At 40.8% G+C, this 27,686-nt stretch overlaps 1 protein-coding gene across 1 annotated transcript in view; it reads left to right on the top strand.

The window, feature by feature from the left end:
- The window catches only part of CNTNAP2 (contactin associated protein 2), a 1,311,177-nt gene that overhangs the window by 729,974 nt on the left and 553,517 nt on the right, over positions 1–27,686 (top strand). The window contains exon 9 of the mRNA XM_081147555.1: positions 25,958–26,107. Coding sequence (XP_081003681.1) covers positions 25,958–26,107 — 150 coding nt within the window. The remainder of the gene's footprint in view (positions 1–25,957; positions 26,108–27,686) is intronic.

Genomic DNA, 27,686 nt, shown 5'->3' with positions numbered 1-27,686 from the left:
TTTAACAGCGTGGACACTCACTCCAAAGACAACAGTAAGAGAAAAGAGATTATTAATAACACCCTAAGATTTGCTGTCCATGGGTGATGGTTGAGACGAGTGTAGGATTATTCTGTGAAGTTCGCTCTGATGGTGACAACCTCCCTAGAACCCTGCACACGCTCTTCCTCGTTGCAGAGCTAGTTCAAGGTCTTTCCTCTCTGTCAAACCTTCCCCGTCTCGCCAGCAGGGTTATTATTATTTGGGGGTTCCGATTCCCTGAAATGGTGATGCCGTCTCCCAAGCCAAGGCTCAGTAGGGGATTGGATGGCTTCCCGTATGCGCCCGGCACGCATCGTTCTGTTTGTACGAATGAATGAGTGAGAGTTTCATACAGTTTTCATTTATTTCTCATAGGACTCTCCTAAATTTTGTATTTGCTGAATAAGTTTCAGATGATAAAAATCTTGAAGACAGGGTCTGTGACTTTCAGCTCTCATTTTGCTGGTCCCTGATCTTCCCGTCTAATTTTTGAAGTTAACTGCATCAGGTAGACACAGGTTTACCTGGGAAGATCTCACATTAGCCCTGGGACCTTTCTGGTCTTCGAGGAGCAGTAATTAGGGTTTAGGTAGAGGCGGTGGGGTGCATCCCCCATGGAACCCTCCTTTCACTCCCCACCGCCTTTATTCTCACCCCTTTACTTTGACAAGGAAGATAACCCTACAAACATTACAGCCCAAAACTTGTGGAAAAATATTTTTTTTCCCTAATACAAAAAATGACCAAAGGGTGTAAAAGCTTTTATTTTCTCCCCAGGGGCAGATCCAGGTTTTGTGGGACTTGAAGTTCATAAAATTTGGAGGTGGAGGAACTCTTTATAAATAAAGCAAAACATACAAAAATACAAATAGAAAATTAGGTACAAAATGGAAATATTTATTTAGAATGAGCAAAATCCCGCAGCAAATTATTGGAGCCTACAAGGCCGAAGTCCCTTATTTTCTGAGATGTCATTAGTCAGTTTATGAGAAATACTGATACTGAACTGCTTCAGGAATGTAACCTGGCTTCCCCTCCCTAGAAGGGAAATCCCAGCAACCCCCACTCATGGTGGCCCCTGAACAGGAGGAGTCCCGAAGCCTGGATTCAGTTAGCTTCACAGTAAGTTCCCCTCTGGTCCTTAAAAGGCTTGGGATGGAAATATCGACATAAGAATCTTCCAAAATGTACTTTTATTCCATCCCTCCTTTTTATATGTCTATGGTAACTAAGATTGAAAAATGTCTTGTTCTGGCTTTTTAGTTGCAAAGAACAAAGACTCTTTCAAGCTGGATCCATAGAAGGGAAAGCTCAGTCCTGGAACTAGGAGTCAGTCACCTGTTCCTCAGTTACTGTGAGTGAGTGCCCTGAGCCAAACCCTGTGCCCGAGGGAGATGCGGCTTTTTGCTCATGGAGAGGGGCTGGCCAGTGATCACCGACCACGCAGAGAAGTGTAGAGGCAGATGCGAGGAGTCTCCTGAGAGACACAGAGCTCGGAGCACATAACAGGGAACAGAAGCGGGAACCTGTGGCTTTGTTTACATGTGTGTTTGCTCTGTCGCTTTTGCAGCTGGTGGTGGTGGGGAGACGGGAGGAGTCACGGCCATTAAGAAAGATGAAATTGTGTTGAGCACAGGTAGGAATTTACTGGGTAAAATTGGCGGGGATGAGGGATATGGGGTTTCAGGCCGTGAGGGTTCAGAGGGAGGAATGACGGAGACCCACGTCGCCAGGTCACCGGACCTGGGGCAGGTTGAGCACCCACAGTAGCTTTAGTGAGAGCAGGGTCCCGACTCATAGCTGTGCTGTTCAGTTCGTTGGTGCTGGCCCCACGTGTGTCAGGAGCACTTGAGGTGTGGCTGGTGCAAGCTGAGACCCAGACGAGCTGCTGGGGTCGTCCACTTCGTATGTGTGGTATGTTGAGGACTTCACATGAAATGAAAGGATGCAGCACATCTCACCAGCAACCTTTTCACATTAATTCGCACTAAAACAGTAATATCTGGGATATTTGGGTTACCTGAAATACATCAAAATGACGTCACTTGTCTTTCCTTTTGTTAAATGTGGCTACGGGAAAATTTAAACTTAGGTAGGTGACTCCTCTTTGCGGCTCACCCTGTGTTTCTGTGGGACAGCAGTGTTTCAGGAGTGGGTCTCAGTCCTGGCCTGAGGTCACTCCCCGCAGGCCTCCCTCCCAAGATTGAGTGGTCTGAGCTTGGGGCAGGGTGGTCGCCTGTACATACCTCATACAGAGGACGCCAGTGACCGCCACACAGGCTGCTCCTGCGAGCGCCCTGCTCAGGTGTGTGTATTAGAGGTTATACATCTGCCCCTGGCAAGCCACCTCTTTTGGTCTAGAGAGATCCAGGGATCTTTTTGTGTGGGATTACTTTATGTGCAGAATCACCTGTGGTCAGTCATTTGTCAGTGAGGCTACTGCTGATGGCGGCCCAGACTGACCCATGTCCAGCTCCAGGGAGATCATTTAATAGAAAGAAATGTGCCCAGTGCTTTCAGCCTCTACACCGTGGTGCACCTGCTTGCCAGACAGAAATGCTGGCCTTTGGGACCCAATTCTGTCCAATCAGCCTGGATGCAGAAGGGGTGTGGGCTCATGAGGAGGACACATGGCCATCGATGGCCAATCCTCGGCATGAACTCGGGGTGAAGTCTGCTTTGGAAGGGACAATGCTACCCCGGCACAGTGACAAGCACATGCCTCCCTGCATGCTTTTTTTCAAAGACACTTATTTCCAATTAATAAAACATCTTGGGTGTAGGCATCTGATCTCAATGAAAGCATTGTCGTGGTCATGGAAATTTATGGTTGCTCTTTAAAGCACTCTCTTTAAGTGGTCCTTGTTTCAAGGGCTTTTAATAACAACAGGACCAGTCTTTTCAGAGACTGAGAAAAATGCCTATTCCTTATGTAGCCCAGAAAGTTAAATTATACTATAGGTGCCCAAAAGCATGTAAATACGAGCTCATAGTCCACCTCTGCTGGATGCCCTCTTCTTAAACTGAAATTCTCCTCTGGCTTCAAAAAATCCCATGGAGGAGAGGGAAGTCACCAAAAGGGGACACTTAGGCTAATTTCAGTCAGTAGGATCTACGAACCATGCACACGATTGTCTTTTAAAGTCAAGTCACTTCCTTGGTGACTCACATATTCACTGGCATGGTGGCTTCACTCGGGATCCCCTCTGCCCGGGACCTGCCGGTTCTTTTCATTCTTTGAGCCCCCTCTTCCTCGTGAGGAGCCCCCAGCCACCACTGAGGTAGAACCGCTCTTTGTAGCTTGAGTTTTCACAAGCCAGCTTCCTGAGGATCTGCAGCCCACCTCGCATTGCTGCCAGCTCATTACCTTTGGAGTAACATTATCAACGTAGGACTTTCAGGTTTTAAAATAGAAATTTAAGTAGCTTCATGAGAGAGCAACTTGTCTAGATCATGCTAACACCTTGTTAAATTGAATAGATCCTTGTCTTTGCTGCTAAGAAAGTTAATGTTCCTTTAAAATATCATTCATTGGAGAAATAGCAGGAGTAAGAGTGTGTGTGTTTTTTGTTTTTTTTTTGTTCTCTCCATTTAACTCCAGCTTCATGGAGATTATTGATTTCATTAAAGAAATTCAAGCAACCTCTAAACTACTCCCAGATCCTACAGCATGATGCCCACATGTGATTTGGTGGCGTGCAGAGGCCCATGTTCTGGTCCAGGCTCCTGGCATCTGCTTCCAGCCCAGGCCCCTGGGCGCAGCGAGCGTGTTCACGCTGTGCCCAGGGCAGGTCCTGCTTCTTAATCTGAATGTATTGTTTCCTCCCCCTTGAATTTCATAACCCTTCTGCTAACAATTCCTACTCAGCCCCTCTGACCTCCTCACCCCCAATCCAAATGTTACCTCCTCTGACGCCTTCCCTGACTGCTCTGGACAGTGTTACCTCACCTAACTGTGCTTGAGCACCGAGTTCGAATTCGCATATATATTTACATGCACATATCCCTGACACACTAGTACCAGAGGGCAGGGACTGAGTCCAGTACTGGCCTCTGAGGGGTAAGAAAGAGCTGATACTCGAAGTTAGCTACCGCAGCTCCGCCTTCGGACTTTTCTCTTGCCATATACTCCCATTTCTTTGAGCTTCATTGATATGTTGTGATCCAGATTTATTCCTCACCAGGGTGGCTTGTCTGTCAGCATGCTTCTGCTTCCTTACGTCCGTTGAATGAAGCTGTGTGGGTTTGGAAGGATGGCACACAGGCCGCTGTGTGGTGCATAGGCCTTAGAGGCCTTAAGGACACTCCTCTCCTCACCTCGTCTGCTCCCTCACATGCTCTTAGGTCCTGGCTGACCTTGAGCTAAGGAAGGGCAGAGTCTGCAGTTTCAGATGCCGCTGAGGCTGTCTTCGGAGTCCCGTGCTCTGCTTCCTCGCCCACTCCCAGCCTACAGAAGCCCTGACACGGGGACAGCTGAAACTGAAAGGCAGGATCGATGCTACCTGGACATCACCATGCTGCCTAACATTTGCGGGCTGGGTTGGGTGGTTCCAGTTTGTGTTTGTTTTGTTTTAATTGTGTTACTCCTATTGTTTGAAAATGAACAAGTGTGGTAGAATGCTTTGATTTTGAAGCTGAGAGTCACATATACATATATATATATACACACACACATATATATACACACACACACGTTTGTATATTTATAAACACCTTTTAAACAGAACCGTATCCTAAGTATACATTTCTAAGCCCAATTAAGAGAAACACAATGTTTGTAAGCTGAATTAAATAGGTCTTTATTCCTGACACAGTGTAAGTTGACTTAGGGAAGCAACTATTTTCTCAGCTATGTTATAGATATCATAGCTTGCAAAAACAAACACATGAAAAAACAAATTCGGTGCCAAATGTGGAACTTCTGTTGTAGAATAGTCACACAGACAGACTGTATCCTCTCTAGATTGAAGCGCTGGTTTTCTACCGTAACAATGTAATGTTTCATTAAACTGTAAGTGCTCCTGGGAGTTCATGAGCTCCTCTTGTGTTTTGGGAAACAGATATGGCAAGATTAATGACGGTGCTAGGGGTTTTTTGTATTGAAACACTTTTATACATGCATCTGTATTTATGAGAAAATAATTCTTTCAAATACTGAGTTCAGTTGGCAAAGGGGAGAAAAAAAGAACCATAAATGAAGCTCAGAGGCTGTGAAAAGAACAGAATGTGCAACGCAGCCCTGTGGGCTTCCCGAGAAGAGCCCTCTTCTCCTGTGATGAGTGGGGCTGTCAGGAGTGACAATAATGCTGTTAGAAACGAAAACTAAGTTGTGCTCACCAGTGTTTAACTGACAGCGCCACAGTGCCTTCAGGGACAAAATGCAAGTGCCGTGTTACAATTCATCTCGCGACTCTTGTGGTTCAATAATTTATCTTCATAAGACACCAGTGACAGCTAGTATCCTGTGCTTCCTGTGAGTGAAACATGATGGGCTCGCGACGTTTGGGGGATTTGCTAACTATGGCTGTGTACACTTAGTTTGCAACCTAGCTCATGCATAAGTAGCTGAAATATAAATAGGAACGTGGCTCAGAGGCCGAGCATCCACCTAGGATCCAGGAGGTCGTGGTTCGATTCCCGGTCAGGGCACATGCCCGGGTTGCGGGCTTGATCCCCAGGAGGGGGCGTGCAGGAGGCAGCCGATCAATGACTCTCTCATCATTGATGTTTCTGTCTCTCTCTCCCTCTCCCTTCCTCTCTCTGAAATCAATAAAGATATATTAAAAAAAAAAAAAAAAAAGACTGTCTCAAAATCAGATTTGGATGCTCCATGTATAGAGTCATAGCAGGAGAGTTCAGAAATAGGTAACAATGAGTCTTGTTGAATGTTTGAGGAATTCAGGAAAGGAGTAAAAACTAGATGGGGGTGAAAAAGAAAAGAGCCAGACATTACAGAGCTGAGGATAAAAGTAAATACATTTAGTTTTAGAGAGTAAATCACAGACTAAGGTACCAAAATGAGAATAAAAATCCCTAATTTAATGCTATTTGAACTTCAGAGTTGAGTCATTTCCCTCTGATCCTTGGCTGTTGAGTGGAGATAACTCAGGATTCTAAGCATAGTATTTAATATAAATTTATCTTAAAAATGTGCACGTGCACATTATAAACATCTTTGAGGGGATGCTGTAAACAAGGAAGTTTCTATGTGTTGCTCATGTTTTTGTCCATAGCTGCTAGATTACGCTTCTCAGGAAATCTCTAATTATGTTACTTTTCCGCTCAGTAAACTACTTCTGAATGAAGTCCACACTTCTTAACTTGAAATTCAACCAGTTCCTCTCGCCTTATCTCCTGCATGCAAAGCTCTTACTTTGGACATGCAGTCCTTTTGTTCATTCAACAAATGCGTATTGAGCATTTGCAGTCTGGGGACTCAGAGGTAAAAATATATAGTTCGTGTGTATTCAGCTCTGGGTTCAAGGAGCTCAGGAAGGGGCAGAAAGCATGGAAACACAGTGACTGCCTAAACTTCCATTCCTTTATTTTATTTTTTATTTTTTGCTTTCTTTTTTTATTGTTGAGAGTATTACAGATGTCCCCCATCCCCCCCTTACCCCCCTCCACCCATCTCCCACCCCTCCCCAGGTTCCAGCCTGTCCTTTGTCTGTGCCCCTGGGCTATTCTTATATGCCTATAAATTCTTTAGTTAGTCCCTTCCCACCCTCCTTCCTGCCTTCCCTCTGAGATCCCTAAGTCTGGTCCGTGCTTCTATGTCTCTGGATCTATTTTCTTCATAAGTTTATTTTGTTCATTAGATTCCACATACGAGTGAGATCACATGATGCTTGTCTTTCTCTGACCCGCTTATTTCACTTAGCATAGTACTCCCCAGGTCCCTCCATGCAGAAAAATGAAACTAGACCACCAACTTACTCCATGCCCAAGAATAAATTCAAAATGGATAAAAGACTTAAATGTAAGACTTGAAACCATAAAAATCCTGGAAGAAAACATAGGCAGGCAGTAAAGTCACAGACATCTCACATAGTGGAATTTTCACTGATACATCACCTAGGGCAAGAGAAACAAAGGAAAAAACAAACAAATGAGACCACATCAAACTAAAAAGCTTCTGCACAGCAAAAGGAAACATTCTCAAAATGCAAAGTGACCCCATTCCTGTATTTTTAACGCCCCTTTCTTTTCTAGTAGCCTTACCATCCATTTCCATAAATGGAAACTTTTCCTTGACATTTTGCCTAATCTCCTCAAAAGAAGGTAAGCCGTTTTTTCCATAGTTGTCTTTTTTTTTTTAATTTTAGCACTATGCAATATCTTCTTACTTTAATATTTCCCAACATATGCCATCTAAAAATCTGTATCTCTGACATCAAAGACAATTTTCCCAATAGTTCCTATCCCCCATGATCGCCAGAATTTGAAACTACAAAACAATCACACACCTCTTGCAAAAAATCAAGTTTAATTGGAGACAGAATCATTCTTATTTCCTCTTTAATCATTCACCTCCCTACAGGTGTAGGAGAAAAAAGGTACCATTTCTCTCATCCATGACTGGAGTGGGTACAAAATCAAATGATTCAATGAAATGATTCAATTGAAATAAAAAAAATCACTTTCAAATGATTTATAGCATACTTTGCACAATTTTTGTACAATTTGATATTGAATGAAATGTTCAGTTTTATAAGAGAAAAATAAAACAGTTCTCTTGAAAATTAATAAAAGCATGATTACTTTCTCTATAATATATATATATATACAATTTTGTGTTTATGATTAAACTAATCTCTTAATTCTTTAAAATTATTTCAATCTTTTCATAAAATATTAAGTAATAAAACTTACAGTTACTTTTAAAAAATGCTTCAAAAATTATAAATAAGTGAATTTTATAATTTTTCATCTATGATAAAATTGTATAAATTTGTACCCCTAACAAAATGGAACTTACCTTTTTTCACTGTAAAAATGAATAAATACAAATTAGCTATTTTCCTGAATGTAGATCATTATACATAGCTTGCTAGATGCATCCAAAAATACATACTTGCAATGAGAAGTATAACGAAGATGATTAAATAACTAACTCCAAACTTAATCACTTTGAACAGTATCTTTATAATATTATGCCAAATATGTTAGTGACACTTATCTAAATTTCAGCGTGTTATAATCTACATAAATTTATTACTGATAGCTATGCTTGAATTTCAGATAATACATTAAAAAGTTCTGCAGAGGATGAATATTAAAAATATTCTCTCAGTTAAAAGTTATCTTCTCAAAGGAAAAAATAAAATAACATCATTTAAGTTTCTGAACAGGCTGAACGTGAGAATGTCATTCATTCCTGAGCACTGATTTAAGTCAGAGATGATAAATCTTGCTCATAGTAGATGTTCAGTAAACATGTGATGAAATTAGGCAACAGATCCTCACAGTTTTATTGTCAGTACTTCTTATGTCTATACCAATAGGATATAATAGTTACATAAAATGCAGTTTCATCTAGCAACTGACTTCCATGAGGGATTTGTTCTGCTGTCTACAGATGTCACTGTTGTGGCGTACCAGGTGCTGAATTATGGTTTTGATTATCAAGTGTCTAATTAAAAAAGAATCACATTAGTTTGGCTTCTAATGTTGCTAGTGGACCCATCCCAAGAAGATCCACCCTTACACCGTACACCAGGCACTGTTACAGTCCTGCTCACCTTTTCTTGCTTTCCCTACCGCACTAGATCTGCCTTTGAATGAGCCAGTTTAAATGCTCAAGGCTCAGTGCTCAGACCACCGGAGTGGCTCAGTTGGCTGAGCCTCATCCTATGCACTGAAAGGCTTCAGGTTCGATTCCCAATCAGGGCACATACCCAGGTTGCAGGTTTGACCTCTGGGCCCTGCTCAGGGCACATACGGAGGGGAATAGAGAACCTGTTGATGCTTCTCTCTCACATTGATGTTTCTCTCTCTCTCCCTCCCTCCCTTCCTCTCTCTGAGCAAGTTCTCCCATGAGGATTAAAACAGTAAAGATAAATTTAAAAACAAAACAAAACAAAACTCCTCTCGTATAGTGATGATATTATGACTGAGCTTTGTTAATCACAGTGGAAAATGGAAATGTTTGCAGGGTGCTAGAAAGATCTCTCATCAAATGTGTAGGTAGACACAGGCCAAATAAAAGATTTGTCAAATAAAAGAAGATTTGTCCTTAAAATCTGTCTGCATAGCAGCAGAATGAACCAACCCGACTTCACATAAAAGAAAAGTGACCCCACAGTGAACTCAAGGGTACTCTTCCCCTTATTTATACCAGTAACATTTGATTGTTTCCAGAGGAATGGAGTTCACTGTAAACTGTTTCTCGTATAACCATGAGTTTTGCTTGAGTGGAGACTTGGCCAAAGCTGAAAAATGTCTGTTAAAACCAAAAAGAAAATTAATAGTTACGAGAGGGGCCTGGTGTCTGATTTCTGTTTGCTTGAGTTTCTTTCTCGAACTCATTGGGAAGAAATAAAATAAGCAACTGAGGAGCATTCAGGGAAAACGGGAACAGAGGCCCTTGTTGGTCTGCGCAGCTCAGAGACAACGCCCGAGGTCACACAGCCTCGAGCAAGCTGCTCCTCATTCAAGCCTCTGGGAACAGGACCAGAGATCCTGGTTGAAATCCTTCTCAATAAGTGCAGAAGGGCCCCCTGAAATGCCAGCGTCTTCATGTTGTTTTGATGACTTTGTCAGAATAACAATGTTCAGCTCAGATTTTGTTGTTGTAGTGCCCTTTGGGAAAGAACATTTTCTCTTTTAAAAGCCACACGAAGCTTAACTCAAGGGGTTTCATTGTTTTGTCTTTCATGAAGCTAATAAAATAGACTAATGTATTACTTAATGAAGCTATTCGCCACTTAATAAAAATGAGAATTAGTAACAATAACTATTATACTCACATTAACCATAGCTTCACGCATTAACATATACGTTGCTCAAATGTATTATATTTCTACCATAATTTGCTTTAAAAAACAAAGTTACTGGGAAGTATAAATTTAATATAAAAAGTTAGGTGCCTTTTCATTGTTATTTTAGAAATCTGAGTTAGTAAGCAGCACTAAACCCAGCTACTAAAATCTCAAGTTTTGGAAGGTGCTAATACTGATGAGTGGCAGCTCTAGAAAGTGGGAGGAAATCCGTGACTCGCAGTCTGCAAACCTGGATCGTAGTCCCAGGTTTGCCATCTACTGCATGGTATTTGCAAGTCTCCTAACTTTGTGAGTCTTGGTTGTTTTCTCTGTGGGAAGGAGCTCTGGCTACCTACCACCAGGGCTCCTAGTGATTTGTTTTGTGAAATTCACATGTACATTTCACCCAGGTTCACAACAAAGGCTGATAAAAACCAATGCAGTCAACCCCTGGTGCAAGATTTCACCACATCGTAAGCATTCAATGTAGGCGGGCCCTCGTACTGCTCCCCTGGGGACAGAAGAATTCCTAAATTCACAAAATCTATTTACCAGAAGCTTGTTTTGAAGATTCTTCTTCTTTAAAGGTAGTAAATGTATTAAGCATCTGTGCTCTGTGAGGTCAGGAGCTTTGGTTTTGACGTGGCCTACTGTCTAGGGCATGGCACGGCGCGTAGGATTAAATAAATGAATGAAAGAATTCACTGAGCATATCTTTTTTCATTATATTCATGGGATGACTCAGCTCATAACTGTATCCCTCATGAATATGTTCATTAAAAGACTAAACTTGTGACCCTTAGCTTTTGATAAATTGAACAATCCTTAAAATACTAATATATTCACATTTACTGAATATATTTAGGAGAAATATATTCATGAATATATTTATGCAAAGAATAGACTCATATTCATAGAATATATTCAAGGAGAACATTCCTTAACACAATCACCTGATAATTGGTGAATTTGGTGCATTTGGTGAATTAGTCATTCATCAGTTGATTCTTTAGAGAATCATTTTTAATCCAGTTTTAGAGAATTGGTTTTCAGTGAATTGACCTACAGCCCCTTTTCCTAACTCTAATTGGTGTGGTCATGGGCAGGTGGGCTACTGGTAGTTGGAGTCCACCACCCTATAAACCTGTGTACTCAGGTGCCCTCCTGTGAAATCTCCTGTGAAGGATGGACAGAGGTTACAGCCAAGGTCAACTCTGGACCAAGAGCTCCTTAATCAGCTCATTCCTGCTCTGTCTCCCCTTCTCCGTGAACTCTGTCTTCTGTCCCTCCTTGTTTTTCAGAGAATGTGGCTTTAACCTGGGAATCTGTCAGTGTGTGAATACTTAGTACACTTGGGGAAGACAAGTAGATACAAAGGGGACACTGAGTTTAGCTATTAGCCTAAGTGTATATTCTATGTTTATATCATATAATATGGATACAGTGTGCTCCATGTAAGTATATATTATATAAACACAGAGCATATAAAGAGTATGTATAACCCGGCCGCGTGTGGCTCAGTGTTTGAACATTGACCCAGGATCCAGGAGATCGAGGTTCAATTCCCGGTTGGGGAACATGCCCAGATTTCGGGCTCAATCCCCAGTAGGGGGCATGCAGGGGGCAGCCGATCAATGACTCTCATCATTGGTGTTTCTCTCTCTCTCTCCCTTCCTCTCTCTGAAATCAATAGATATATTAAAAAAAAAAAAGAGTATGTGTAAAGAGTATAATCTACAGAAATCAGTTACCAGCCACTTGAGTTTCCTTTCTCAAGTGATGTAAGCTCTTTCAAATTTACAACCCCAGCCACCAAAGGCCGTGGCCTCTCCCAGAGGATCACGGGCACTATGAGCCATGGTTTCCAATGAAATTATTTTCTCTTAGACATTTGAAATCAGAAAAGAGACTGACAACCTTTCAACTACATGAACTGTGACAGTGGTGAGCAAGACCTGAACGTTGTAATATTTAAGCCACTTGGTTCTACCTTTCTGTCTAAGGTACATACAGGGTGAGCTCAAGACAAGTGGAAGGCAAGAGAGCCTAAGAAAGTAAATTTAAATAAAGAGAAGATGATAGGTTTTATACCATTTAGAGAGAAAAAAGAAAAGAAAGTAAGTATTTTTATGTCAGAGGGTTTTTTTGCGGGCTGGGGCAGGGGTTTCTTTAAGGTTTTTGGCTCTACGAGTTAAAACAGTTTGCACTGCCTTTATCTGTGATACATGAAAGGGTTGAAATCATGGTTGGTAAGTTAATCAAGGAAAGGAAAGCCCTTAAGTTTAGAAGAGAAATTAGACGTAATTTAAAAATAACTTCACCTTTAAAGCCCTTAAAAAGGTCCTGAAGTCCCCTCAGAATATATATATATATATTTTAATCCTTGCCCAAGGGTATTTTTTCCATTACCTTTCAGAGAGAGTGGCTGGGAGAGAGAGGGAGGGAAACACCGATGTGAGAGAGAAACATCAATTGGGTGCCTCCCACACGAACCCCGCGGGGCTGGGGATCAAGCCTGTGACAGGTACGTGCCCTTGACTGAAATTGAACCCGAGACCTTTCAGTCCACAGGCTGACGCTCTAACCGCTGAGTCAAACTGGCCAGGGCCCCCTCAGAATTTTGTTGATGTCTTTCCCTACCTTAACATAGTCCCCCAATAATATCTTCTATTTTCTTATGTATGACACTTCATGTTAAATTAATGGTATTGGTATCTATCACTTTTTCTAAATTTCTGTTGCTCTAATATTGTATGACTGTGTGTATACTTCGTAAGTTTTTGTTGGCTTCAGTACATATCTTGTGGCCTTAAGATAACAGTGACTTCAATATTTTCTGCATGGCTAAGATATTTCAGTGAGGTTCCGTATTATATGGAGTCTTACCTTGATTTATTTTTAACTTTTATTGATATACAGACATACCTTGTTGTTTTTTTGGCTCTTTGCTTCATTGCGCTACACAGATGTTGCATTTATTTTACTAATTACATGCAAACCCCTCCACCAGCAAAAATATTAGCACTTGCCTTATTGCAGTACTCACTTTATTGAGAGGGACAAATGCTGTTGCCCAAAACCGCACCTCTGTCTTCAATTTCTCAGTACTTTCTGGGACTTGACTACTTACATTAATTCACAGAAATGGCAAAGAATCTCCTTTCAGATCATAGTTTTGGGTTGTTGTGTTTTGTCTTTTTCGGTGGCACTGGCTTCACCTCCCTGGTTGGTCTGCCATCCATATACTCCCAAGTTTCCATGAAGCTACCATCTCCTGCCCACTAAAGTAGAGAATTTAAATGACTGTCTCTAGTTTCAGTGTGATTCATCTCTTTTCATCTCAGGCGAAGTCCCTTTCATCTACTTCGGGTATGCGTGACCACTGTGTTTAATGTGGAGAGTCACCCACAGGGCAAGTACAGATTCACAGACCAAAGTCATCAACTTCAGCTAATGTGCTCTACGTGACTTTATGAAATCGATACATTGTCAGTGGTTTTCTGTTCCCCTCTGCAGCACATGAATGTATTTCAGTCTTATTTTAAGTGTCTAGAGTTGAGAAGAATCTTGTAATCAGCAGGTATGAATGATTATTTTAGTGGTAAGAATTTCTGGGCCAGAGAGGTAAAGTGATTTTCTCAGGTAATATTAGTGTCCATGCTATTCAGATTCTAACACTATACTTCTATCTTATGGGCCGTGTGGTGAATTCACGTATCTGTGCATGTGCGTGTGCGTGCGCGTGCTCGCACACACACACACAACTTAATGTATATAATACCAATCCATGAAGCCATACTAAAAAAGTAAATACATGCTTTTGTTTTGTTTAAATATGTCTTTACTGATTTCAGAGAGAGGAAGGGGGGAGAAAGAGAGAGAGAAACATCAGTGATGAGAGAGTCACTGATTGGCCGCCTCCTGCACGCCCCTTGCTGGGGATTGAGCCCGCAACCCTGCATGTGCCTAACCAGGAATCAAACCTTGATCTCCTGGTTCACTGGTCGAAGAGCAACCACTGAGCCATGCTGGCTGGGCAATAAGTGGTTTTCAAATTCTATGCTATGATAAAATAATAACTTTTAAAACAGTAGCTGTAAATTTTAATCTTGACCAATACGTATCACATTCAGGTTACATCCCACAAGAGGAGATCAACAGAATAATTTATAACCTAAATATATATGAAACTTCAGTCATATAAATGTTACCTGCAGCATTTTTTCCAGTTCCATTTTGCCACCACAAATGAGAAAAACTGCCAAAGGACAGTTGACAACCAAAATGGATTGTTGTTGAACTGAAGATGGAAGAAGAAACGGTTCACACATATGTGGAGGCGCGCCCTTCGGGGATCAGTGCTCACAGCTGGAGGAAACCCGCAGGAGCTGCCCTCACACCGGGACTCACGGGGCAGGGAACGTCGTAGAGGTTTGCGGGAGAGCAGCCGCTTGTGGAGGGCGGAGACGGAGTCCGCCGGTGTCTGTCGCCTAGATGCTTACCCAGGCACTGCCGTGCTCAAAGGACCAAATTATTCCGTGGCAGGCGTGAAAACAGTGCTGTTAAAGGGCAGCAATTCAGAACTGTCTGAAGTGAAAAACTGTGGTTCAATTATGCATTTTATGATGCAATTTAAAAATAATGATTTACACTCAAACCGTGAAGGATTGAGCCTCCACGTAATATTTTAATCTCTCTCTTCTGGGCCAGGACTCCAGTCGTGATTGTCCTCTGAACTCATGAACGTCTGAGCCCCTGAGTGGCTGGGCAACCTCCCTATTGGGAAACTGTCCTCTCGCTGTGGCTCCTCTGTGGACACTGGTGTGAAGAGCCTCTGTTTAACCAAAGCCGCTTAAACTCACAGTCCTCGATGGTTGATGTGAAATGACCGCTTTCAACAATATTTCAAAGAGAAAGGGGCTGGGCCGGCGTGGCTCAGCGGTTGAGCATCAACCTAAGACCCAGGAGATCGAAGTTCAATTCCCCGTCAGGGCACAGGCCCGGGTTGCGGGCTCGATCCCCAGTTGGGGGCGTGCGGGAGGCAGCCGATCAATGGCTCATCACTGATGTTTGTCTCTCTCTCCCCCTCTCCCTTCCTCTCTCTGAAATCAATAAAGACATATTTTAAAAAAAGAAAAAAGGGAATTGCATGACGTATACTGTTTTAAAGAAAGCCAGCCTTAAATTCTGGCAGTTGTTCATTTTAAGCTTTTCATTTGTTGTTGAAATTGAGAAAAATGAAAAAATGGGTTCAAGAATTAACCTAAGATGAATTGCCAATATCTTCATTTACAGTATTTCTGTTACTCTTCCTCTGTGATATTTTTTATATCACTTCTGTGGCAGAATGAAAGAACACTCACCTGCCGCTGTATCACGGGGCAGTCTTTTTCCCTGCTTGCGCAGGAGGCACTGTGTGCTTTTGGGACATGGAAGAGACCGTGTCCTCTGTAATCATCCCAGTTCTCACTTCTCCAGCAGCCAGGAAGGTGGGGGAGCAGCAGAGTGTGAGCAGCATATTTCAGGCTGCGGAAAAGGAGCGAACACCCAAATTTGGGATTTTACCATGTGTCGGTGACCCCCCGTTGGATACGAAAACCACCTCAATCATCTCATCTACATTCTGCCTTCTCTGTATATTTTTTAAAGTTTTTTTTTTCCCCTGTCCCATATAACTTCAGTTCATGAAATATAGGGAAATGTTTCATGGGAATTATAAAAATGTATGTTAAAATATTTAAATCCCATTAGATAGCACAATAAGGGAAACTTCTTGTTTTATTAATACATTTATTGGGGTGGCATTGGTTCATAGGATCATATAGGTTTCAGGTATGAGTTTGTATGATTCAAGATCTGTTTAGTGCAACATGTGCCCACCACCCAAGGCAAACTTCTTGAGACCAGCAATCATACTTACTCCCACATGCTCTACAGCGTTCCGCATAGGTGTGCCCTCGGAGAAAGAGGAATTGATTGGAATGTCCTTGCCATTTGGACAGTGTTAGTTCCCTATCAACATGATTGATTTTGTGCCTTTAGAGAAAATTGTAAGATGTCACAATTTTTCTGAGGCATATGTGAAACAAAGATAAAGGACTCAATGTGACTTAGATTCAACTTAAAAACTAAATTGTAATATTAATAATAATGACAACTTATTTTCCCAAAATGGTATAATAATAATTTCACATCAACAACTTTTTTATTTAAAACAGAAACCAAACAGTGACTATAAACAATAATAATAAATATGTAAACCAATTAACTAGCATATTTTTTTTAAATTAAGGAACAGAAAATGTAACCTATAAGCCATTAAATATTTTAAAAAATAGAATATAAAAAAAAGTAATGACTCCAAAAAAGCATGAATAACTTGGTAATATTCTCATTGCCCAGTGAAGTCAGGTGGTGCAATTAAAAGATTATGGATTATATAAAGCAGGGTCCTCAACCGGAACAAAGAGCTAAACCCCTGAAATTGTACATAAATTTTGAATCAGGATCTTTCTTAGTCTGGAATTCATGGTTTTCTTCAGATTTTCGGTATAGACTATACTCAGGATTATTTCCCCTGAGGATTGTACATCCTCAGTCTTTGCATTTCCCACCTACCACAGTCTCCTCACCCCACTCCACTCACCGTAGATCTCCATACGGCATTTCCAAATCGAATGTCCACTTCCTGCCCTTGTTCTGCTTGATATCTCAGAAGCTCTCCCCTCCCCTCCCCTCTCAATTCTCTCTCAGGGCAGCCTTATCTAGCCCTATGAGCTATGCTCATGCCATCAAATTTCCATGCCTAGACCTGACTTCTTCCTTGAACTCCACACAAATACACAACAGTCTGCCCAACATCTCTGCGTAGATGCCTACTGGACATACCCAACACTGACTCCCTGCCCCAGCCTCTCGCTAGTTAAATAACATTGATTTCCACTCCACGGTTTGTCTGTCTTTCCCTTTCTCAAATCTTTGATAACCAGTTAATGAGTCAGACCTCTCAGTGGCACCTACGAAGCATATGACAGGTCTGAGCCCTTTCCTCCAGTGCTGCCTGGCCCCGGCCCCCATCGTCCCCCCCTCCCTGAAAGAGCCCCCCAGTAGGCCTCTCTGCTTTCACTGTCGTCTCCCTGAATCCACTCCGTGTATGGCAGTTGTGCTCTATGCAGTCACTGCAGACACTGCCTAGTGAGCACCAAACCATTGCTCCCGCAGGAGATACAGGGTTCAGTCCCTGCAATCCTCTGGTCACAGCATTTGCATCAACCAATCAGTCCATGACCTTGTTTTATGTGTGTTTCTGTTTAAAATTACCTTGTTTAATACATAAATTGATTCACTAACACCCAACTAACTAACAGCTAACAGCATTAAAATGTGCACCCGAAAGAAGCTCACCTAACACACCTAGTTTCTCTTTGTAAGACACGTCACCGCCTTCTTGCACTCAGGAGCACGGAGCCCACTTTAAATGGTAAAATCAACAAAAAACCCAAAAACATGGCACCGAATATAAAGTGAAAAGAACGCTTGTTTATGAGAGTTGGAACAAGAAGGCAGAACGTTGCCCTTTTTTAATTTCAGCTGGGAACCTATGCCACAGACAATTCACATTGTCACCAGTCTGCATGCACAGTCCACGAATGACCAAGAAAGCACCCCAGGTATCGATCTTGGGTTACAAATGCAATTTAGCAAGTAGGTGAATTCGCAGAGAGTCAATCAGCAAGTGAGGATGAACTTTAGGTGAAATACACAGATCTCAGAAATGCAGTTCATGGATTTTGATAATGATGTTCACTTACGCCCTGGCCAGTGTGGCTCAGTTGATTGACCACCATCCTGTGCACCGAGAGGCTGCCGGTTCAATTCCCAGTCAAGGCCACATGCCTGGACTGCAGCTCAGTACCTTGGGGGGCGTGCAGGAGGCAGCCAAGTGATGTTTTACTCTTTCCCTCTCCCTTCCTCTCTCACTAAAAGTCAATAAACTGTCCTTAAAAAAAACAAAAAAACACTCACACAGCCAAACTCCAATCAAGATATAGAACATTTTCATTAACTCGGAAAGTTTCCTTGTGCCAACTTACAGTCCATTTGGACCTGCACCCTCCCCCATAGGCAATCACTGTCCTGATTTCTTTCACAATTAGATTAGTTTTGCCTGTTCTGGAATTTCACGTAGAAGGATCCATTCAGTAGGTTATAATTTGGCTCTACATTCTTTCCTGCGAAACAGTGTTGTTTGTACGACTAGTTCATTTTTTTATTGCTTAAGGACATTCCCTTGTTTGGCTGTACAGGTATGGACGTGTTATTTCCATTTGAGGCCTTTTATGAATAAAGCTGCAGAAGCATTCCTGTAGGAGCATTTTTGCAACATATATCTTTATTTTGGTGGGTAAATATTTAGGAGGGGAATTGGGCTATAGGATTAATATATGTTTGATTTTATTTTTAAAAAACGGCCAGTTTTCTAAGGTGGTTGTACAAAATGCCACCCCACCAGCAGTGTCCTGGAGTTTGCACTGACCTAGATCCTAGCCAATCCTTTGGAGTTTTAGCTACTAAAGGGGGCACAAAATTGTATGTCATTGTGGTTTCAGTTCCCATGACGACGAAGGATGTCAAGCAGTTTTTCATGTGATTATGGGCAATTAAAAATCTCTATTCTTGATGTGGCTTTTCCCCAGTTTTGTCTTTCAATTCTTGATTTTTAAGAGCTTTTAGTATATTTTAGTATGTTCTGTTATCAAATATGTGTGCTTGTTTCCTTCTCCCCTCCGCCTTGCCTTGAGTTTTCCGAACCATGCCCATGCATAAACAGGAGTACTTCATTTTGGGGAAGCCAAGTTTATCAGGTGATTTTGATGACCTAGGAAATCTCTGGTAACCCCTGAGTCCTGAATATATTCTTTTTATCTTTCAGAAGGATTATAGTAGGGCTTTTGTGTTTGGGCCTAAAATCCATCTAGAATTAACTTTCATGTATTGTGTCAGGTAGAAATCGAGATAAATTTTTCCCCTAAATTTATTCAGCTGTTCCCACTCTACTTAAAAAAACATACAAAAAACAAAACAAAACCCTTATCTTTTTAAATTGTAATTGTCTTAGTGCCTTCATCAAAAAATAATGGACCACATATGTGTGGATCTATGTCTGATCTCTTTGTGGCTTATTATGGCTTTATTGCAAGTCTTTAAATCATCTTTAATTTTGTTTTGTTTTTTTAAATATTTAAGGTGTTTTCATACTTCTTTATACACTGTAAAATCGTATATTTCTTTTCCTACAAAGACCAATATTGGGATTCTGACCAGGGTTGCAAGGCATAGATCTCCATTTATTTAGATCTTTCATTTCCTTGGGAATAACGTGGAGGTTTCGGTGTAGAACTTTAAAAGTTCTTCCAAATGGCTCTAATGTGCAGACAGTGTAATAAAATCTATTAACCTAAGCCCTTTCTTTCTCAGAAGAGTCTGTCCATCCCTAAGATCCTACATACTAAGTAGTTGAAGGGGTCATTTCTAACAACTCATGAAAAATGCCAAGCAGTGTGCTCTCCCCAGTGCATTTGCCTAATGCATTTCCATTCTCATGGCTCTTTCAGAAAAGACACGTCCCAAGGTGACATCCTGTCTGTACCTGTACAGGAAAGCATTTGGCAGTTCCTTCAGCTTAAAAAAATAGAAGCATTTTGTGCCTGCCCAAGAACCTTATTACATGTTCTGTCTGATTGTAATTGGTCATATGCCATAGAAGGTGGTTTGTATTGACCTGTAGACGTGAGCGAGATTAAACTGAATCAATTCCCTAATGATATGGAATTTATGTAGATGAAAAAGAAATAGTGTGTGGCATATTTATATAGAGACGTATACTTCCTCTTCTTTTTTATTGCATAAATAGATAACTGATAACTTATGAGATAGATCATTCCATATCAGAGAACAGCATAACTGTCTAAAGACGGATTCGTATCCTGGGGCGTTTTTCTCTCAAGATTGAATGTTGAGCAAAAGATTGAAAACTCCAGTCACTGTAATTTTATTTGAAACATATTCAAACAGATGTTACATCTTGGTTTGCTACTATGTTTTAAATTCTTTCTTTCTTTCAATATTCATTAAACCGTCTTTTCTTCTTGTCTCTAATAGGAGTAACATCTGTTTCTTCCAGTTCAATCAAAGCAACCACCTCAAGAGTCTCACTTTTAAAATAATGTGATTAGACAGACAGCCTGGATAGAATCTGCCTCATTAACATTTCACATTTGCATTCAAAATGGCTTGTCTAAGAATTATAAGTTAGGGACATGTTAGAGAACATAGTATAAAAGAACCTAGTCATCTTATGAAAAAAATTAAGACCAGAAGGTATATTATGGTTTTTAAATTGTTGGTTTTGGGTTAAAAACTGTCTTTGTGAAAATACTGGTTTCTTTTTGTAATGTACAGTTGAAAAGCTTTCATCACTAGGAATTAATGAGGGACTGGAGGTATAAAGTTACATCAAATAATCTTTCAGTTTAAATCAAAATGTTGCAACAGTGTATGTTTTGTAAAGCAAAAATGTTTGGAAAATATATACCATGGTTTATATCAGGCTCCTCAAAGTTAATCACTGTGAGAAATCCTTGCTTAAAATTGGATTTAAATTTTGGAAGTATTACACAGACATTCAGAACCACATGTTTTAAATAATCTAGTTTTGAAAATGCATTTTGCTCAAAATTGGTTTTAAAAAATTGTTGACCCTGTTATTAACAGGAAATAAATTGGGGGCCACCTCCCAAAATATTCAAATTCCTCACCACCGATCGTGAACTATTGGATTTACATTGGGGAGGAAGGTGTTCATAAAGAGAACCGTTGTAATAGTTTCATAACAGCTGATGCTTGTAGAGTTAAGTTCAACAGCTCAAGCCGATGTGTAGAGCGCTAGGCTCACCCTGCGTGAGAAACAGCAGCTAATACTTTGAGTGCTAATTGTGTGCCAGGCACTGGTCCCAATGACGACGTCTGTGCCCTTAGTCCTCACAGCAGCACTATGGAGCAGATACTTCTGTTATCCCCATTTCACAGAGAAGGGAACTGAGGCCGCCTTGCCGAAGGCCCAGCTCTTCGGTGAGTGAAAGGAGATTTGTGTCCATAGGCCTGAGCCTAGAGTCCATGCATGTGACCGTTGGTCTGTTCTGCACCCGAGGCTGACTGTGTAGGGCAAACACCCCTGTTCTCATCTCGCTCAGTCTGATATAGGAGCGTGTCCCATATGTGCCTGAACAGAATTCACCCCCGGTGTAGGGCAGTCCCCCGTTTTCCTGGCAGGATAATTAAGAGTACCTTTTTTTCCTTTTTAATCCTCACCTGAGGTTATTTTTGTTTCCATTGCTTTTCAGAGAAAGTGGAAAGGAGAGAGAATCATCGATGTGAGAGACACATCTATTGGTTGCCTCCTGCACGTCACGCAAGCAGAGCCAGGGATCGAGCCTGCAACCAATGTGCCCTTGGCAGGAATCGAACCCAGGACCCTTCAGTCCGAGGGCTGACACTCTAACCACTGAGCTACTGGCCAGGGCAAGAGCACCTTTTGACTAACTTGCATACATAAACTTTTAGTGCCATAGGTGAAAATGTCTATAATGTTTACTTACTATGTGTTTTTAAAATTAGATGCATGGAGACTTTAGAAAGTTGATTTTCCACTCTCACCTGTTGGAAATGATTTTGTTCTTGTTTCTTTCAATGCAGCTTTAACACTGGTGTCCTTGTCTTAACCTTGCGTGACAGATGGCACAATTTTGCAAAACAAATTGTCTTCACCTCAAGTTGTTTGAATACAGGAATTTTTTTCCATGTGTAATGCTGTCACCGGACACATTTTTCTCAGCTTCAAGTGCCATTAGCATAACATCAGGACACATTTTTTTTCCAGTTGTCTCAAATGTGGGGTATTCATGATGTCCACCTTGTTAAGATTTATTTCACTGCTGTCTGACTTAGAAGTCTGTTTATAACAAACACACCCATATTTGTAATTGTGAGGTAATAACCCCCAAAGAAAAAGTACTCAACTTAAGCCTCAGGTTCCTCCTCTATAAAGTGAAATGTATTGAAGCTTCTTTATTTTTTTACCTAACATACAGGTATATTGCTTCCTAGTTGCCAGGTTCTGCTCTAACATGATTACAAGCACTAATTCATCTATTCCTCATAAGAAATCTATAACGTGGATACTGCTTTTTGCATTTTAGAGAAGAGAATCCTGAGGCATAGAGAGGTTAAGGAAACTCCCCCGGTAGGCAAGGGCAGGAGCAAACCCAGACCCCTGGCTCCTGGACCAGCCCTCTTAACCACCGCCCTGTTTCCTGTCCTCGGCTCCCTTGCTGCTCACTGTTGAGAAAAGTCAGGACAGTGTCATGTGCAATGTGTGTAAATGGTGCCAGGCACATGTGGACACTCAGGAAATTTGAGGCATGTGAGACATGGGCCTCTTTTTAAGTTCAAGAATCAGCACCCTTCTTTATCGGGCTGGTCCTGCTTCAATGCCCGGCCATCAGGAACCCACTGCACCCCCAGGTGTGGATTCCCAGTGGGTGTCTCCCCCCCGCCCCAGGACATTCATTGGCTGTAGAATAGTGAGTGGAGGAAAAATACCTCTTTCAGCACAAACGAGAAATGCTGCTTAAGTCCTGTCTAGTGATGTGTTCTTTGTGATTTATGTTCTTTGTTATTTCTAAATAAAAAAACACAAAAATCTTGGGATGGTACAGTTTTTCCCCTGAATAAATGCATTTCTATTTATTTTAAGTTTATATCTTATATCAGTGATTTGATCAGCTGTGGTATTCTGAGTGAATTCCATATGGTATTGAATTCCAAAAGCTCTTCAATGTTGTTAGTGTTTCGCTTCATACGAATTAAAAGTTATTAAGTAATGTTAATTTTTTTAAATGCTTTAAAAAGGAGATTCCTTATAGCTTCTCTGAAGCAAAACTAATTCTGTATCACTTCTTCCATTGGTAGATGGTCTAGGAAGTGATGAAGGGAAAACACATTTAGGAGCAAGTCTGCAGGAGACCTCATATATTTTTTATTTTGGTCTGTGTTTCATACAATGTTGTTTGCATTGGAGAGAATGGACATGGACAGAAGGAAAATATGCTGAAACTACTGCACCCTCTTTTTTCTCATAAAATTTGACAGCTGAGTTCTGAATAGTGGGGAAAACTACTGTTTGAGTGTCCAAAGGCCTAGATTAGAGTCTTGGCTCTACAAACTGGCAGCAGAGGACATGCTGATGCTCACTGATTCATTTGTTATAATGTGAAAAGAGTTATAATGTGCCTGGGGGAGGGGGCGGGCAATGCTAGAATTTGCTTCTCAAACATGTAGTATAAAATTTCCATTCTAATTACAATTATAATTTTAAGAGAAAAACACCAATGTAAGAAAATGCTAAAAGCCCTGGCCATCGTGGCTTACTGGTTAAGCATCATCCCATGTACCCAACAGGTAGCCTTTTAGATTCCCGGTCAGGGCACATGCCTGGGTTGTGAGCTCGATCCCCAGCAGGGGGCGAGCAGGAGGCAGCCGATCAATGACTCATCATTGATGTTTCTCTCTCCCTCTCCCTTCCTCTCTCTCTAAAATCAATAAAAAACTTATTTTTTTTAAAAAGAAAATACTGAAATACTGAAAGACCTGTAACATGTGGGATGTTCCAGCATCTGACAGCGCCGATGGTGCCTCAGTTTATTCATAGCCTTCATGCTTTGTAAGACAAGGGTATCCCCAGAGACTGAACTCCTGTCCAGAGGTGGTGACAAGTGGAAATGTGTGTGTGTGTGTGTGTGTGCATGGTAAAAGAGAACTCTGATCGTGGGTAGACAGAAGTTATATAACATGTATTTTTATTGTTTATGTTTGTTGGTTTTTTGTAAGAATTCAGCCTCTAGAACCAACCAGACAGATATATCTGAGTTCCAGTCTAAGTTCTGCTATTTATCAGCTACAGATGCGTAAATTGTATTAGATTCAGTTCTCTCACCTACTTATTTGGGAAACTTTTTTTTTTTAATTTTCTGTGAATTATAAGTGAGCTAAATGCAAGGAAAGTGCTTAGCAGAGTGACTATCATAGAGCGCTTAGAACCGTGCATCTATAAATACTCACATATACAGAGACCTTGAAATTACATTCTTCTCTAGAGAGACTTCAGGCTGTTATTTTTTTTATTTTTTATTTTTTTTAATACATCTTTATTGATTTCAAAGAGAGGGAGAGGGAGAAACATCAATCATGAGAGAGTCCTTGATCAGCTGCCTCCTGCACACCCTCGACTGGGGATGGAGCCCGCAACCCGGGCATGTGCCCTGACTGGGAATCAAACCCCGATCTCCTGGATCCTAGGTTAATGCTCAACCACTGAGCCATGCCTGGCCTGGCCAGGCAGTTATTTTTTTATAACATGCAGATGAAGAAAAATTAAAAGAAGCAGCACATTTTCTTTTGAGCAGTTAGATCATCCTTGCCCCTGTTGAAGAATGGGCTTCATTATTTGGGGGCCATTCCTATCACAGATGGCTGAGGCTCACCTCTGGACAATGATTAATGTGGAAAGGTCAAAATAATAATTGGAACAAAAATGAATAGAAATCACAGTTCAAACCCAGATGCAGCAGTGGCTGCTACCAACAGGCTGCCTTTATCTGTGGTCCACTGTCTCTCATAATTAAGTTTCTTGAAGAAAATAAAGTAACCTTTTTATTTTAATCTGATTGGCAGAATAGACATTTTGCCATGAACAATTAAGCTGATGACCTTCATTCATAAATTAATTTTGTGAAGAAACTATTTTCACAGCCATTTTTAGAAAGACTTTCTGGTCTACCGTTTAGAACAGGCCACTCTGTCAGCTAAAGATATCTTACAAGTGACCTCCTCTGGATGTGTGATTATTTAGGATTCAATTTGGGGAATGGACATTTGTAAGATTGATTTCCTTGGGCTCCTGGCCCCAAACTGCATTTCAAAGTGGGGTTCATCGTGTTGTAAAGGCAAAACCTGAAGCCAGAATCAAAACCAAGCACTTTTTTGGTTAATCAACAGTGAACCCAGTTTTGTAGTTTAGAGCAAAATGTTATGGTAAAGATACAGTCTTCTGTGGATCAATTCTGTGGGAGAACCCAAAAGTCACCTACTTGAGAAGGAAGTATTTGAGTAAACACTACTGATGCTGTGTAACAGAGAGATTGATAGAATTTTTGTTTCCCAAGACCTTTGTCCTAGGCAACAGTGAAATGTGATTGTCAAGGGTAGGAGGTGTTGATGTATTTTTTTATTTTTTATTTGTTTAAACATAACCTTCATTATAAAGATACCTTATTGGTAAATGATCAGATAATCCCGGTATTGTTTCCCTTGCTTATTGGCGGTTAATTAGCACAAATAACTGTTCATACTTATACATTTATTTTTAGTAACTTAATTTCTATCAACTATACTCTCCAGATATGCTTATTGAGAAAAAAATAACAATGCAAAAAAAGTTCATAAAAAAGAGAGATTAGACAAAAGTCATAAATCCATTTTCTTATACGAGAGTGTAGAGTCTAGTAAAGCTAACCAGAAATTAGGTTATTAAATTAAAACGGTTCACCATTACCTTCCAAAGAGCTTTATTTACTCCACTCACTTTCCCAGGCACCCCAGTGGCACATTAATATTATCTCTGCAGATTGGGTTATAGTAGTCCTCATTTGGTTCAATGGAGAAATAACCACTTATGATCTTCAAGAAACATGAGATATCAATTGTAAGTAGCACTGAATTTTCCTAGATGGAAATATATTAATTTTTACTTGTGAAGTTCTGACTTTGTCGATATTAAACATTGTTTTAAACAGAACCATCTTCAGGAAATAAATTTACTTGTATTTTGTACTTAACAGGGTCCGGGTTGAACGATGGGCAGTGGCACGAGGTTCGTTTCCTGGCCAAGGAAAATTTTGCTATTCTCACCATCGATGGAGATGAGGCATCAGCAGTTCGAACTAATAGCCCTCTTCAAGTTAAAACTGGCGAGAAGTACTACTTCGGAGGTAAGACTGCCATTTTTTTATGTGAACTAATACATTGCTAAAAATAGAGTTTCAGTGACGTTTGGTTATGAAGTATTTATATTTGATTCAGTGGACGCAGTAGATCTCAGGCCAAAAAAACAGCCATATCCCATTGAGTTAAAGAGAGCGGCAAGTTTGTTTCTTTGTTAAAGGTGTTAAAATGATATCACCATGTTCTTCTAGTCCAGTTCAAATATTTGAAGTATAAAACGTGAGATTCTGAATCTCATACTACGAACCTCAAGAGTCCCTGGATTTTGTATTAGTCACCTATTGCTGTGTAACAAATTACCCCCCAAACTTAGTAGCTTTAGACAGCAAGCATTATCTCACAGTTACTCTAGATGAGAAATTCAGGACGGCATAGCTGGGTTTTGCTGACTCAGGAGGGTCTCTCATGATGTCACACACAAGCTGTTGGGTGTGGTTACACCATCTGAAGCCTAGACTGGTCTGGAGGGTCTGCTTCCAAGCGCCTGATTGACAGTTGGTGCTGGCTATTGTCTGGAGGGGGTGCTTCATTTTCTTTCACGTGGGGCTGGGGAGGGAGGAGAAAGGGAGAAAAGGGAAGGAGAGGGGAAAGGAAGGCCATTAGCAAGAGAGAGTTTCCAAGATGTAAGCTGAAGTTTTCTTAGAATTCAGTCTTGTAGCCCGGCCGGCATGGCTCAGTGGTTGAGCATTGACCTAGGATCCTGGAGATCGCTGTTCAATCCCCAGTCAGGGCACATGCCCAGGTTGTGGGCTCGATCCCCAGTCAGAGATGTGTAGGAGGCAGCCAATTAATGACTCTCTCATAGTTGATGTTTCTATCTCTCCCTCTCCCTCCCTTCCTCTCTCTGGAAAAAAAAAAAGCAATCATGTAAATGATATCCCACCAGTTCAGTTACATACAATTTGTAAGAAGGGATTCGCTAAATCCAGCTCACACTTAAAGGAAGGGATTACCAAGGAGACAGGTTATTGGAACCATCTCAGAGACTGCCTACACGTATTTTGGTATTTTGGTTCTTAAGTAATGAAAAGATGAATGAAAAGGAAGATTCTATTAATGATAAATTTTACTATATGTAAAAGAGTGTTGTAGCATAAACCTAGCATGTTTTCTAGACTGAGGAATACATACTGGCAGAAGATATATTTTTTATCATGAATGAAATATGGAGATACCTTTTGTTAAAGTGCTAGGTCTGTTGTGTTGATCAATATATCTTTCATTAGGTTATTGCTTTCTCATCTCAAACCATGCAGTGTGAAAGCTAAACAAATACAGTGCATCCTTAAAGAAGGCTTTGGTTTAAATTTTAAAAAATATATATGCACATATATTTGCCTCTAAAATATATAGCTGTTGATATTCACATATTCTGCTTGTGTAAAATAAGCCTATATGTCATTATATTTATACTTTTTTTTTAATTGTTAGAATAAGCCTACTTGAGAGCAGTCGTCTTACAGTATGTCTTATTTTCTACTCTATTTCCCAAGGCCCTAGAAAAAAAATCCCTGGAATATAGTAGATGGTGAATAAATATTTATGAATGAATTAGTAAATTCTGAA

This window comes from Miniopterus schreibersii, assembly GCF_964146895.1.
Source record: "Miniopterus schreibersii genome assembly, chromosome: 9".
NCBI lineage: Eukaryota > Metazoa > Chordata > Mammalia > Chiroptera > Miniopteridae > Miniopterus > Miniopterus schreibersii.
Note: the sequence above shows the minus strand (reverse complement) of the source record. Positions and strands in the feature narration are given on the sequence as shown.